This window comes from Sceloporus occidentalis, unplaced genomic scaffold (genome assembly GCF_023333645.1).
Source record: "Sceloporus occidentalis isolate IW3139 unplaced genomic scaffold, rSceOcc1.0.p SCAF_3, whole genome shotgun sequence".
Lineage (NCBI taxonomy): Eukaryota > Metazoa > Chordata > Lepidosauria > Squamata > Phrynosomatidae > Sceloporus > Sceloporus occidentalis.
Window position 1 is genome coordinate 155,876,264 of NW_028316983.1, and position 16,224 is coordinate 155,892,487.

Consider the following 16,224-nt stretch of genomic DNA (forward strand, 5'->3'; position numbering starts at 1 on the left):
AGTGGAACTTCACTTCTAAACAGCCCCAAAAGAGTAAAAGTAGTCCTTTTATTCTCTGGGGCTGCATGGAAGTCTTTTCACACCAGCTAGGACAGGAACAGAATGCAGGGAAGCACTCTTCACTTGGTACTGACTGGTACTGAGGTTTAAACATAATGGTAGAAAAACTACAATGATTAATGTGCTGAATTTTCATAATCAGAATGCAAATTAATAATATGCATAATTATAACAATGTACATAATATGTAAATTAGATGCATATTAGGGACTGGAATATGGCAGCCTTGCGTTAGTCTCAAAGGTACTACAGTACAAGATCCCTTTGCATACTTACATTCCAGACTAATGCAGTTATGTCTCTGAATTCCACCCATAGCATGATATGTTCAAGAAACTGATAATTATTTTTTCCTCTTTGAATCAATGTTTAAAAGTACCTGGCCTGAAGTCTCTTTTCATCAGGAACTATGAGTGTTACATATATACATATTATCCAATGTTATTGTTATTCTTGGTACTGTCAGCCATCTGTATCCATGGGTTCTGTATCCATGGGTTTAATCATGCATGGCTTGAAAAAAAAAAATCCAAAAAGCAAACCTTGGTTTTGCCACCCTATATAAGGGACACCATTTTATTACTCCACTGTATATAATGGGACTTGATCATCCATGGATTTTTGTATCCACAGGTGGTTCAGGAATTAGACCTCAGTAGATATCAAGGGTCTACTGTATACTCTCTGGAGGGCAGATTTTATAGAAGTCATCTTTGCATAGTTCATTGTTTGAAGCATTGGCTTGTCTAATTAATTTTGCCCTCTGATAAATATACACTTGATTAAACACACAAATAGCTTTTGTCTGAGCCACTCATGAATTCATAGCAGAGCTTGAAAAAAATGTATAGCCGTTGTTCATACTACCTTGGGGATTCTGGGAGGTTAAGTCTAGAAAAAATAAATAAAGAGAAATCAGTGACAGAACCAGAAATGGAATTCTAGTCTTCTAGTTTCCTCCCAGACAAGAGTGCTGACATTGTTTTGAATGATGAATTTTCTATGCCTGATAGGTGAAGCAGCAACTGCACTGCAGAAAGCACTTCAAAGCCAAGATCAAGAGAAATTTTGGATTTCAGTCTCCAGTTTGATAGATGCTACATGAATAACTAAGAAAGGCATATTTACATTATGCATTGAGAGGAGGGAGCTGTCTGCTTCATGTAGTAACATGGTTTTTACATTTATTTTATTTTATTTTTTGCAGACATACCAGGTGAAAATTACATTACATTGAAGAGACCAAAGTTTAGCAATTTATTTATTGAAGAAAAGGGTCTGAGGAGGGAAGGCAAGGGGTAGAGATAAACACCAATGCAGCTTAAAGTGCATAAGCATGAATGAAACTGGTATTTCTAAGAACTATTACCTGGGAACAGATTGTATGAGGCAGAAAATATTGATTGTACATTTCGAAGTAAGTGTTTCCTATTGATACTGCATCCCAGTGTTTAAAAATATTCCAGATTCAGGGCTCATCGGACTGTATAAAGGAAAATCTGCACTTTACATAATCAGGTTACAATCTCAAAACATGCTGTCTGGGGAGAAAGTACCACTGAATGGACTTGGTTCCATGTAAGAAGAAACATAGGATTGTGCTATAAGAAAGCAATAAGGAATGGGGAGAAGAGTATTCAGAAAGGCTACCCAGAAAGGGTACTCATAAAGTCACTGTTACCTGTGGTAGAGTTCAGTGGCTGAGAAGTTAAAGTGTGGGTTTCATTAAATTCAGTGCTTCTAAAGAGATTAAAGAGTCATACTAGGACCACAGGGACTAAGGCCCACTCAGCTATGAAGATCACTGGGTGACTTTGGGCCATTCACTATCTCTCAACACAGACTGCCTGATGGGTGTTTTATGATGATAAAAATTAGGAAAAGGATTGTGTTTGTTGACTTGCATTCCTTGAAGGAAAAGTGGGGTATAAATCTAACTAGTAAATAAACAGAGGCAAAGGGGTAGTGTAGATGGAAATCCTGTGCTAAAGAGAAGCAACTAGCATTCCAGGGGATCAATGGCTTTTGCTTCAATTTCAGCCTACCCAAAACATCTCTCCGGTTTTGTACCAGTCACTATCTAAGGGCAAAATCGCTGTGAGGTTTAAACTAAGGATGTGAAGAGTATTTGGAAGTGCTGTATCCTCAGTGAGAGAGTGTCTCAACATATTTTGAGAGTTTGTGTACTTCGTTTGATTATTTTTTTCACCTTTCCAAACTTCTTTACAGGCATTTGTTGTACACAACAATGTGTTTCTTCACAGTGGCTTTTGCACAATTTAGGTTTTGCCCCCAAATTCCCAAAATGTGACAAATCATTCCCCAAATTGTGGAAAATTGTCATGATTGAGCTCCACAGAGAGACAACTCGTGAAAATGAAATACTAAAAGATTTATACCCCTTAGCTAGATATGCAGCGGACTGAAGTGGGCATCGGGTGTAAAAATGAATGGAACCATTTCAGACGTACTGGAGGAGAGCACCATTTCTGTATGCTCTACTCCCCTGAAAATAGGATAGTAGCATGGTAGGGAGCAAATTGCACCAGAACCACCTCTCTCTCTCTCTCTCTCTCTCTCACACACACACACACACACACACACACACTCTTTAAAGAAATACACACACACATGCACATTATGAAGTGATGGAATCCACCTCATTCTGTTGCCTGTATAAAAGCATCACTGATCTTCCCTCACAGATTGGGAAGATCTAGAGGTCTGCAACAGATTTTTATTGATTGTTGAACACACATACAGAGCTCCCATGATTAGGAACCCTGAATTCCTGGTTATGGAAGCTCTGTGCATAGTTGAGTTGAGATGAACACATATGCAAGCTTGTATCTAGGCTTTTGTGCTTAATGTGTGATGGTCTATAAAATAGCAGAGAGCATGTGGAAACAGGACATGTATCAGCTCACATATGTCATGCTTCCACTTTAGCTTCCACATATTACAATGCCTTTGTAGCATAGCAGCACATAAAAAAGGCCTAGCAATGCTATTTCTTATAGTGCGGGAAATGATAAGTCGCTTATATTTCACCTCATGCAGTCAGGGATATATAAGCCAATGCCTTTCAACATCTGCAATCTTATAGCTTTCATCAAATGAAAATATGGCTCCCAATTAAAATAAGGCTGGCATCCTACTCAGCAGTTACGATATCAGAAGATGGACTTATGATATCATAACTGCTGGGGATTCATGTTTATGACTATGAACAATCAAATGTGACCCCTCCTCCCCCAAAAAAACCTACCTTCACACCCTAGTAATACCATGGCTGAAGCATTTTCAAAGCAGCTCTGAAGAATAGGGCACTGAGAAAAATGGCATATGCATTATGCTTCTAGTTGAAGAGGCATTTGGGATAAGCAGTTGTGGCAAAGAGATCTCCCCAACTGCCTGTTCTCAAGGCACCCCATACCTAAGGATGGACATCATTTCTTATTTATTCAATTTCCAGTGATTCAGAAATGCTTTGGTTGGGGCACTGCAAGGTTGTGTTACTTCTGATGTTACTACAGTAATGGAGCTCTGTCCTCTTAGTTATGATTATAATGATGCAGGGTCTTAGTGTGAGTTACCAATGAATAGAACAGTAATTCTTCTTCACCATCATGACTTTGCTGAAGTCCAATTTACTTTATCATCAGTAAATGTTATCAGCTTGCACTTTGGGCCAGCACCCTGTTAGTGACAAAGGCAAGTGTATGTCCATGTTATATTTGCTTATGTCCTGATTGGATGGTGTTATCTTCCACCTGATGCAATGGCCAAACAACCCCCAGCTCCAAGATTCATTAGATCACAGTGGAAAATGTCATGCACCAGTATCTGGCTATGGGGCATACCCAGACTTCTCCCCAAAGACTCTCCCACCAGCCACAGCAAAAACATGGATGGTGAGTGGGGAACTGTAGCAGAGTGAGCATTGGTGGCAGATCAAAATTTGGAATACTTCTGTGGAGTTGTGGTGATCTGGTGGAATTGGATGGAGCAGGAAAAAGGCGTGTGTGGTTGTTGTGATCTGCAGGTGAACATGCTGATTTGTATAGAACAAAAATGAACAAGGTTTGGGCTCGGGGCCACATGTAGCCCCCCCCAACTGTTTTTACAACCCTCAGTCTGCCCAGATTCCCCAGACTGCCCTCTTCCTGTCCCCAAAAGAAGCTGAATTGCCTTTCCTTGAAGCACCTAGGAGAGGGAATTCAACTTTTAAATGGAATGCAACCCCATTCAGCACTCTTTAACTTTAAAAATGCATTGTTCAAAGCCAGAAGCAGACTTCTAGCCATTGCAGTCTTGTATTGTTGTGCTTTCTAGCATTTTGAGAAGTTTATGTAGCCACCAGAAGTCTTAGAGACAGAAAAGTGCCCCACGCCACACCAGCCAGAATTTACCTGTTGTAAAACAATCTGACTTTGTTTTAGAGACCGTTATCATTTTGTGTTTCTGATGTTCCATGGTAACACTTCCAACTCACACAAATACCTGAATGTGCAAATTATGTTATTCTTTGCTTTCTGAATGCCATTCACCAACAGAAAAGTCCCCATATATAGTCACACTAAATGAAAAGGTCTTCCTTGGTCTTCCCTTTCTATTCTTACAGACAACCCAAAGGAAAGCAGCCGAGTCCCAGTGTTTATTAAAGTCCTGGATGTGAATGACAATGCCCCCGAGTTTGCTATGTTTTACGAGACGTTCGTCTGTGAAAATGCAAAGTCTGAGCAGGTGTGTAGTGTGTGCATCATGAGGAATATGTATATGGTTTATAAATCTGGTGTCCCTCAAGCATCAGCATTGTGCCCAAAAAAAGGCACTTTGCATAGCAAGGAGGTGCCACTAATGCTAAGTTACTGTAAATCAAGCCATAGACATGTTGCCCTCCCATTACAGCAGCCAGTCTCACAGTAGCTGGTGTGACACTGCATTTTAACATAATTCAGCATGGTTGCTTCATGCATTTTACTTTTCCATCTCCACTCTCTCTGCCCCCCCCCCCCCTACACTTCACAAAGAAAAGTCTGAATCTGCTCTGTGTAGTGCTATTCCTGATGAGTTAGTTACAGGTATGGATATATGGCCTGCATTTTGAAGACCCCTGCACATTTGTATCTACAGATTTTGATGCTTGAATGAACTAAATGGCTTTTTGCAGATAATGTAGTGTGCAATACAATCACCTTATTTCTAATGAACCTTTCCCTCCCTGGTTCTCTGTACCTCACAACAACAGAAATAGAGTTAGTAATCAAGGATTAGAATCCCTACACCAAAGTAATGATGCACTAATGTTCCTGTCAATGTTTAGCTCATACAGACCCTAAGTGCAGTTGACAAAGATGATGCCTTTGGTGGACACAAATTCTCATTCTTCTTGGCCCCTGAAGTAGCCAGCAGCTCCAATTTCACGCTTCAGGACAACAGAGGTAAACTGAACTTTTCAGCTTCATTCTCCTTCATGTTATTAGATTGTTGGGAGAAACACACATCTATTAACTTGGATATATCTTTCTAGATAACACAGCTGGGATCTTCACAAGGAAAATCAGATACAGCAGACATGAAATGAATATGTACCTCCTGCCAGTGGTCATATCAGACAATGAATACCCAATTCAGAGCAGCACAGAGACGGTGACAATTCGAGTATGTGCCTGTGACCAGAGAGGCAAGATGCTGTCCTGTAACGCTGAAGCACTGATCCATCCAACTGGCCTTAGCACAGGCGCTCTGATTGCAATCCTCCTCTGCATCATTATATTGCTAGGTAAAGGACTTGCATGACTTGGGGAAGGAAAAAATGCAAGATGAATGCATGCGTCTTATGCACTAATGTTATAATGGAGAATGAATAATGCAGTTAATGTCATAGGAAGCTTTACATCAATCAGAAGATCCACTTTGTATTTTCTCCCAGGACCCTCTTAGGCACTCAGCAGTCCTATAGTAAAGCCAGGGCTCACGGTTAGCAGGGACAGTAGTGTCATGACATACTCTGTATGCTTCTTCCTTTCCTCTGAGTTTAACTGCAATCTTCACAGTAACTGGGAGGGAAGAGATTAATTTTCCCAGCAACAATATATTGCTGGGATCATTTCACGCTACACAGTTACATAGTACTATGATTCCAGTTTAACTGCCATGGGTCCATTTTAGGATTGGCAGTTTAGGAAGAGAGATGTAGAATTTTCAGCTGGAGAGCTACAATGCTTTACCAGGTTACAATTCCCAGGATTCCATAGGATGTTGCCATGGCAGTTAAATGGCAATCATCATGCTATTGCAGTAAAATATGAAGGGGTCCCTGTTGGCTATCCCTGTTGTAACACAAACTGTTTTGCCGTAGTTTGGTCATGAATGGGCAATTAAGACTTTGCAAAAGAGTGTTGTCAGTTTGAATCACCATAGCTACCTGCATCTTTTTAAAGACACTTCTTGGGTTATGGCTGTGGGGACTCTCATGATGAACACTTGCAGCACTGTGTATCAGAAAGCAAGCACAGTTTAATCCATGTTGTTCAAATATCAGTGTGTGTATAAATACTAACAACTTCAGATCTACCATGCTAACCTAAATCAGAATCCACTCTAAGCAACCACGCTTCTTACATCTCCACACATAGCCAACCATGACACAGCTTAGCCACATCCTTAACCACAAGATACATGTCCACTGAACCCTAAACAAAAAGAGAGACATAAAGATACACCAAGAACAGACAATGCAAAACCACTAATGACTGGAAGATGAACAAATAGTATACAGATATCTGGGCCATATCATCCAAAATTTACCAGTCAGGAGGTTGTGGGTATGCCAGCTGCTGAGTCCCAGTAATGAAGTTCTAGCTCAGCAAGGTTGTCCTATAGATGTATGGCATCAGCCACCAATATCCTGTTTCTGATCCTGGCAGGACCCATAGATGCACAGATATAGGCTTGAATTCTGAGATTCAAGCAAAAGCTTCCTTAAACCTAGTTGTGGTATCTAGCTTATCCCCTTCCCATGAACAGCTGCTATATTTGATTTGAGACTCAATGTATTGGGCTGTGATGCTGTCAGTAGTGTGGGATCCCAAAAGACAATTGTTTAGTTCCAAGGCCTTGAGCTGAATTGAAAGAAAAATGCAGAATATAATGGTTTTCAATTAATGACTGTTAGCAACATCATTGTCTTTTTCTCAGTCTGCTTTCAAGCTTTCTTTATGCAAGCCCAATCCTGTGTGACACAAAGGCATAGAAAGAATTGGACTACTATTTTCATTTTTAGCAGTAGATTGTGAGGTTTATTTGGGGGGGGGGGGTGGCAGGTTCTTTTGTCTGCTTGTTTGTTTTCAATCATATGGTAGATTTCACTCGCAGGATGAGAAAGAAAGCCGGACCTCTGGGGATGGGAGAGAAGGGAGCAAAATCCCAGATAATGCTAAGAATTGCTGAGAATAGGGAGAGAGAGAAAAAACCTTGGCTTTACATTTATTTTAATGTTTCATCAAGCGTCGAGAGGGCTTATTTTACAAGTTGTTGTTATAAGGGGGGGACAAGTATCAAGAACACAAGTTATATATAGAGGATGAGTCAGTTAATGATTTACACAAATCCAATTTGAATATTCATTTCCATCAGTGAAATCTCATTTGTAATGACATTAGAGGGGCTAGATTTTTAAAAAATATATTTTGAGATTTTGAGTCATTGTGTACTGGTGATACAGGGCATAAATGTCTAGCAAAAAAAACAGCATAGTAGGGGAGGGGAGGGGAGGGGAGCTTATCTTGTAATGAATGTTTCAGTGGTGGCTGGGGGCACCCATGTCAATGAGGGGGCGAATCCAGGGTTTTAAAAAGCTATCAAAGGTCCAAAACACACTGCAGAAATAATCCATTTTGAGACCTCTTTAACTCCCTTGGCTCAGTGCTAGGGAATCCTGGCAACTGTAGTTTATTGTGGCACCAGAGCCCTCTAACAGAGAAGGCTAAATAGTTCACAAAAATACAGTTCCCAGAATTCCCTAGCATTGAACCAAGGCAGTTAAGGCGGTCTCAAACTGGATTATTTCTGCATTGTATTTGCACCTAAAATTTGAACTCTGTTCTTAAATAAGCCCACCACCTTGGATAGCTCTTTTCAAGGTAGCCAAAACCTGGAATGGATTCACTGTACCACTGACATGTGAGCCACTACTCGTGTGGTAGAAAGAAAATACACAATGCAGCACTTAATGTATACAAAAAGGCCCAGAATCGAGGAATAGCTCCTGGATGCAATAAAATCAGGCATTTACCATAATGCAAAGGATGGACAAGAGGGCCACTGTCCAAACAGCTTCCCTATTTTCCCATTTGCCCAGGACATCCCAGAGCAAGGGAAAGTCATTACTATACAAGTAAAGGCAAAACCTACTTGTTGCTTTTTCTTCCATGGCAAGTGTTTTACAATGTGTTTAGTGAAACACGGGTGTCGGTGGGACAGGCAGCCAAAGTCTTCACCTGAGAACAACTGAACAGTAGTTTACTTATTTATCTGACATTGCTTTCCCCATATAATCCTGGGGGGTGCCAAGTGGAGAAAAATATCTGTTGGTGTTTCCTACTCACTCTCACAAGACATTTTCCAGAGTTCTTCAGGCAGAGAGAATGTCAGTGGTGCAGAGCTTGGGAAAGTTTCCATTTGGACTAAAGTTCCCAGAATGTACTAGTCAACATGGCCAAGCTGGCTAGGTAACTATGGGGCATGTAGTCGATGAAATAACGTTTTCAAGCTATGCTGTGATATATATGTCCTTTGACAACATACAAGCTGCAAAGCCTCTTCAAGGGACTTTTCCTCTTACGTGCCCTGCTGTCTTATCTGTGTCATTATCCAAGCCAAAGTACTCACCTAAGTATTTGTGAATGTTCTGATTGCTTCTTTTGATCTGAAGCAAATCCTGGCTGCTTCTTGCACAGCATGTAGCTGTTGTATGTGACTTAAGGCTGGCTCAGAGTTTAGATTGGGCTGCCAACATTTGTGCATTGTGGACTGAGCAAAGGGACATTCCCCTTGCCATTTCAGAAATAGGTACCCTCCCCAGCTTGATCCATGAGCCACCCATAACTGGCCCTCAGGTTTCCATCCCTTCAGATGCCTTCAGGGACCTTTCAGTTCTCATGTCCATCACTACATTTTTAAGGACCAATTGACTTAGAAAAACATGTGAGAGGCAACCAGAATATTGGAAATATAGGGGCTGTACAGATGGGCAGTGGGATGCCACCCCTTTTCGCCCCAGATTGAGGCTGTGGCAACCACATGCCATGGCCTTCAGGTGGAACAAAAAGAAGTTGCCCCAAGTGGCTCCTTATTTGTGTCCTGGAAGGGATGTCATAAGTGCAGTGCCGTTATGGTGCCCCTTCCATACTGCGCCATTTGAGCCCTGCACTGGAGGTGCGTCATCATGGTGTGTGCCATCTAGAAGGGAGCATGCCAAGATGGCGCCTGGGTGGCAGCATAAACACTTTGAGCATGAAGACGCTCAGCCCTCTCCCTACCCACAGGCCGGTCTGTATAGCCCCATACATACATATTTAAAAGTGTGCATTAAATGAAGACTTCCAACATATGTTCAAGGAAAGAAAGAAATCCAATTACTCATTTCCCTCCCCCCTTTATATAATACTGCTAACATGGCATCTCACCTTGAGAAGTTCTGTACATTCTCCATAGAGAACAAATTCCAAAGCATTTTGGGAGTTCAGCGGTTGTCATTCAGTGAGACTGGCTTCTTTTCTTTCTCTTTTTGTCTGCCTTGAAACTACTACATTTGTGATTTCAAAAGAATAGTTTCCTTGCTGCACAAAGTAAAAAAGAAATGAAAAGACATTTACTGCTGATAAAAAAAATAGCTTCCTTTTAGCTTGAAAATGCCTTTTCCTCCTAATATTTATCCTATTTTCAACTCCCACAGTGATCACAGCAGGACTAGTTGCAGTATAAAGTTTGGAGTGTGCAGTCTGGAAGGGCTTCTTGTTAAAGAAAAAAAAAGACAAAAGATAAAGTTTAAACAATACGGATTTCATTTTTTTGTTTTCTTTTGTACTAATTGGGTGGAAAATTAACTCCCCTTTCCTCACTCACTCTTTCTAGCAGCTATGCTTTATCTCATTTTATTTTTCTTTTCAGTGACAGTGGTGTTGTTTGCAGCCCTGAGACGGCAACGGAAGAAAGAGCCTTTGATCATTTCCAAAGAGGACATCCGAGACAACATTGTCAGCTACAACGATGAAGGTGGCGGAGAGGAAGACACCCAAGCATTTGATATTGGCACCCTGCGGAACCCTGAAGCCATAGAAGACAATAAATTGCGCCGAGACATTGTGCCAGAAGCACTTTTTATGCCACGCCGGACGCCAGTGGTACGAGATAACACGGATGTTAGAGATTTCATTAGCCAAAGGTTAAAGGAAAATGATACGGATCCAACAGCGCCCCCTTATGACTCATTAGCAACGTACGCTTATGAAGGCAATGGCTCTGTGGCCGAGTCCCTCAGCTCCTTGGAGTCGGTGACTACCGATGGGGACCAGGACTACGATTACCTCAGTGACTGGGGACCTCGCTTTAAAAAGTTGGCCGATATGTATGGCGGCACAGACAGCGATAAAGACTCCTAATATGTTGCCTTCTTCAGCTCCAAGAAAACAGCATTGAAATGTGTGATGTTGCAACTTCTTTCTATTTATCCACAGTTCTTTGGAAGGGTTCTATTTGACTAGATCAAATTATTTCCATGACTGCAGTCTTTGTGGATCTAATGTGATTTCCCCCCTCAAATATAATTTGAGTTTCCAAGAGGCAAATAAGGAAGAAAAACAAACTTTTTTTAGTGCATCCTATTTACCAAGGCAGTGAAACAGGCTCAATGGCAAGGAAATTGAGAGACAAGGGAGATGGAATAATAGTTTTAACTTGTTCTGCTCATCTTGGAAATTGGATTATTTTAGTGCTATCATTCACCAAATAATTTTACTGTATTTTAATTATTCAGCTCAGACATGTCTTCTGAAGACTATGTATGAAACACACCATTGTAAGGATCTATTGTGGCTTGGCTTAAGTATTACAGTAAAGCAAGGGAGGAGTATATAGTTCTTTTTAAAACCACAACCTGCCAACAAGGAACTAAGATACTTAAAAGATCTAAATCCCATTCAAGCAGTAGTACTAACCCTAAATTAGTCATTGTTTTGGAAAGATTCATCCATTCTAGTGGTGGACAATCAAGAGTAGAAAGGATAATTGTGTTTGTGTCAATGGTGATGGGGTAGAGGGTGGCTCAGTGTGGTCATGACATGACAACCATCGTTCTTGTCCTAGAAATTACTATCTAATGTAATGTGAGCAGCTTCCTCCAACCTGGTGTCCTCCAGATGTGTTAGACCAATGCCATTCCCAGCTAGTATGGCCATTGAGTGGCCATGGAGGTAATTATGGACTAGCATATCTGCTTATAAACTAGGATGAGGAAGAGTGCTAGAGATCAGCTACTGTATGTTAAGGAAGAGGCATGAGACTGAAAATATGGGGTATACAACTAACTTGAACCTTACTGTAGGCTCCTTATGTACAGACTTGAGCTCCATTTAATATCAATGCCAGTTTCTAGCACATCAGCAAATGAAAAGCTGCCATATAAGTCCTACTTTGCTCAGCTTACTTATTTTTTTACTTACTCCTGAGAAACAAAGTGGATGCCTGGGATCTTCCTAACAGCAGGATATTTTGATACCAGCAAGAAATTGCAGGGTGGGGGAGACATCAGTAGCCAGGTAAATTAGGAAAGAAGTAGAGATATTTTAGGCATGATATCCACCATCCTGAATTTAATAAGAGCCTCATCAGTCATGATCCAGGATCCAGTGGTATATTTCAACTGGATTCCATTGCTTCCACCAGAATTTCCTCTCCCTTCTGTGGCCTAAACATCAACTCCAGGAAACTGGGCATTCCTTCAAAACAGACTTTTTGGCAGCATGGAGTGTTGAACCGGGAGGGAGAGAGGAGGAAAGTCCTGATTACCCAGATATTGGACAAAGAAGGAGCCCATTTGACCTTTGTAGTCAGCCACCACTTGAGCACCTGGGTGGAAATTAACATTGACTATGAAGTGTATCAAAGATAGTACTCAAACCTCCAGTCAAGAAAAGATCTTGGGGCAAAAGGCAAAGCAGGAAAACAGACCAGAAGCAAGGCTCAAGTGCTAGTATCTATACTGTTGGTTGAAACCCAGTAAGCGGATAGGTACTGCTTTGAACAGTATGAAATATTTTAATAGCCTTTATGGAGCTTTGTCAGAATGGCTTTTTGGCCCCATCATCCACCTGGAATCAATTACCAACAAGGCCCATCTAACCTCCTTAAGAGCAACCTGTTTTGTTAAATAGCAGCATTTAAAATAACTTTTAAATGATATTCTGTCCTCTTATTTTTCTTTTCTTTTTTTTTAGATTATAGTAGATGCAGTCTTATAATAATATACCACCATATGATTTTATAACTTATGCTTTTTGGTTAAGTAGATAGATGTTAGAGTACTTAGTGTACAAGAAGTTGTTAGTAGATATAATGTGGGGGAAGGACACAAATAAGTTCTGAATTTATTGGCCAAGGGGCCACACTATTTGTTAGTGTACACTTATTTAACTGGAAATCCTAGTTAAAGTGTAGTAACCACAGTGCCATGGTGGAGCAAATACATTTTGTGGTTTGCTGAAAAGAGGCAGGGAAAACAAGCTCTAGCAATTAGAGAAAGTTCAAGAAATTTACCCTTAAAAGTCACAAAACACTGCAAATCTGTCCTATTAAACTGTATTGAAAGTATTAAATCATTATGTCAGAGTCAGATTAATTTATCCCCTATGCATGTCTGCTCAGAAATGTCCCATTGAGCTCAACTGAAGTCTGTTCAAATCAAATGCATATAATACTGCACCTAAATGTTATTAAGAATTTAACCACTGAATCCATTTAACTGTTGTTGTTGTTGCTGCCAGAACCAGTACAGTTAGATTGCTTCTCTTTTAACTATAGGAAAGATGGCAGCTAGTGAAATATGGCAGCTAGATTGCATTATCCAAATGTTTTCCACAACATGAATTCTCCTTTTGCCAAATTTACCAGTTTTATCTCGAATAGCAAAGTTGCAGTTGTGATAGTACATTGCAGTAACTGCATCCTTAAAATACTGAATACAAAATATAGTGAAGTCTGCTATAGATGTCTTTACCATGAAGGAGAGAAATCAGATAATATAAATTTTCTAGTCGTTCCAAAATAAATTCAACTCTCTATCTCACATCAGCAGCTGACCATGACAACCATTGTAGTTTCACGTAGATTGTGGTGGCAAAGTGTGGCCTGGAGACTAATGCAACCCCCAGCGCCCTTTAGGGTCAAAACAAAATTGGGGGAGTTTGCATTTGTTGGCCCCAAATGCCCTAGGGGGGCATGAGGGACCTTTGTACCACATTTTAGTTCCTATGTGCCATTTTAGTCCTAGAAGGGACCTTTATTAAAACAAAAAGTCACCAGCAAGTGACTTCCAGGTTACTTCCTTGGGTGAAAAAGACCTCTCCTAGGCCTAAAATGGCAGGGAGGGCCAAAAAATGGCACAAGTGCCCACACACTCCACAGTGGCTTTTGTGGCATTTGGGGCAAACTGCAAAACTGAAAGTCATAGTGGTTCTGATTATATGCTTGCCTACACCAGCCAGAACTCTGTGGGCTGCTTCCACAGTATTCTGGTCTTGGAGCTACCCTGGATTCCCTGTTACCTCCATACTCTGGAGCAATGCCACATGACTGTCTACACACACATCTCACTGTGTCACCACATCCAGAGTCCATGGCTGGGTGCCTCATTGTGACCTCAGAAAGAGTGATGCATGCCATCAGCACTGGGTGGACACTCACATAAACAGCTGCCTGGCTTCGCTTCAAAGTGCTCCGGATTTTTCAGCAAAATCACTTTAAAAACCAGTTTAGCCAGGGATATAGCAGATGCATTGCGGAACTGGCCTTCCCTTGTGAAGACATACCACACTCAAATCCCAATTTTAGCCTTGTGTCATGTAGACAGAGTGTGGTTTGGGTATGAGAAAACTGGTATAATTGGCCAATGTAGACATGCACTTCTAGTTATCCATTTTTGGCCTGGGGATGATGGGGGGGGAGCAAAATCACTGAATTTTGCAAAGGTTTTGACATCCTTTCATTGATTTGGTGATTTATTTATTTATTGAGGTCTTTGGCTTGTGGGGGTTTCTTGGCTACAAAAGACTACAAAAACGTGATTTGAGGGTTGTGTGTGGCTTCATCCATACTGCAGAAATAATCCAATTTCACACCACTTTAACTGCCATGGCTCAGTACTATGGAACTCTGGGAATTGCCATTTATTGTGGAGCTGGAGCTCTCCGACAGAAGGCAAAACATTTCACAAAACTACAATACTCAGAATTCCACTGGACTGAGCCATGGTACTTAAGGCAGTGTCAAGCTGCATTGATTTTGCAATACAGATACAGGCCCTATACAGACAGCCAAAATAAAGCTGCTTCGAGTCAGTTTGGAGGTATGGTGTTTACATGATGCATGCATCCTAAGAGTCCGGAAGCTGCACCGAAGCTGCACTCCAGTCCTTAGGACTGGACCACGGCTTTGGTGCGGCTTCTGGACTCTTAGGATGCATGTATCATTGAAACACCATACCTCCAAAGTGACTTAAAGCAGCTTTATTTTGGCTGTCTGTATCAGGCCACAGTCAGAGTGTAGTTAGGTAGATTCATGGAGAATAAAGCTATCAGTGGCTAGTAATGACAGGATGGCTATTTATTCTTTCCTGTATTAGCAATTGCAGATGCTGGTAACTACATGGAGGAAGGTGCTAACAACTTCTGCAGGCCAGCTTCCTACGGGCAGCAGATGGGTCACTGTAGAAACAGAATGTTGGACTGGGTAGACCCTTGGTCTGATTTAGCATGGTTCTGGAACAGAACCAGGGCAAGATCTAAGAATGAATCCAGACAGCTTCTCTGGTGAAAATATTACAACTTTCATACACGTGAATGATTGCATGAGAAATGTCACTGGAATTCATTATATTGGGTCAAATGAAGAGCAACTGTACATGGATGTTGGTTACAACATCATTTTCAATTTTATATAGGCCAGAGGTTTATATAGCTTTTAAACCACACCATACCAAATGGGCCACAGAAGCTTAAGACGCTGAGTGGATTCTATGAACAAATGTTGATTGTACTTTTCGCATGATATTGCAAATTCACTTTGATGGCTTAAGTTGATTTAGCTAGGATTAGACACGCTAATTCCATGACATGTTGATGACTTAAGTAGAGTGCTCTTCTACTACCATCCCGAATCAGTGACACTAAGTAGCAGGCGATTTGAGGAAGAATTTTGGATTTTATTGACAAAGTATTTCTCTTTGTCAATAAAATGACAGTAAGCCATGCATGGCATGTGCATAAATATTATATAAACTATCTAACAAGTGGCATCAAAATTAAGATCCCAAACTGTGTAAAAATGAAATATGGTATTCTCTAGTAGCTGGCATATTATACATTAATCACCTGAGGTTTTCTGTTACTGGTGCAATTTATAATCATAGATTTTTCCTCCCAACAAATAGGCCACTGTTTATATGTATATATGACTAAGACCTTTAGATTTTCATAGTAAATTTCAATTAAAAAGCAATTTTTGTGCAAACATTGTATGTTTGAGTCTCAGGGTGAAATGAGTAAAAAGCAAGAGAAGAAATAGATTGGAACAGTTGATTACTATACTGCATTTGATCTAATAGTAGGATTAAGTGTGAATAGATAATTCCAGTGCTAATCTATGGCTAAGATCTTACATGGTGGAGTGTACAGTATGAGTTTCACACATGGGATTCCATTATGGATTCCATGTCACCACCCACAGGAATCACTGTTGCATTGTGATAGCATTCTCCCACACAGATAGTCGGTTGCTAATAAAGAGCAGAGTAGAGATCTGGAGAAGTATCTGGCTATATTCCTATAGCCACATACCACAGACATCTCCCACTGAGATCTGTGAGGATTCTCTGAAGGTCTCCGC

General features: G+C 40.8%; 1 protein-coding gene across 2 annotated transcripts in view; it reads left to right on the forward strand.

The window, feature by feature from the left end:
* The window catches only part of LOC149316961 (cadherin-6), a 199,253-nt gene extending 183,470 nt beyond the window's left edge, over window positions 1-15,783 (forward strand). For both annotated transcript variants that reach the window (XM_089516587.1, XM_089516588.1), the window contains exons 9-12: window positions 4,685-4,806; window positions 5,387-5,504; window positions 5,594-5,845; window positions 10,237-15,783. In XM_089516587.1, the coding sequence (XP_089372713.1) occupies window positions 4,685-4,806; window positions 5,387-5,504; window positions 5,594-5,845; window positions 10,237-10,727 (983 nt within the window). In that variant the 3' untranslated portion in view covers window positions 10,728-15,783. The remainder of the gene's footprint in view (window positions 1-4,684; window positions 4,807-5,386; window positions 5,505-5,593; window positions 5,846-10,236) is intronic.
* Window positions 15,784-16,224: the final 441 nt, after the last annotated feature.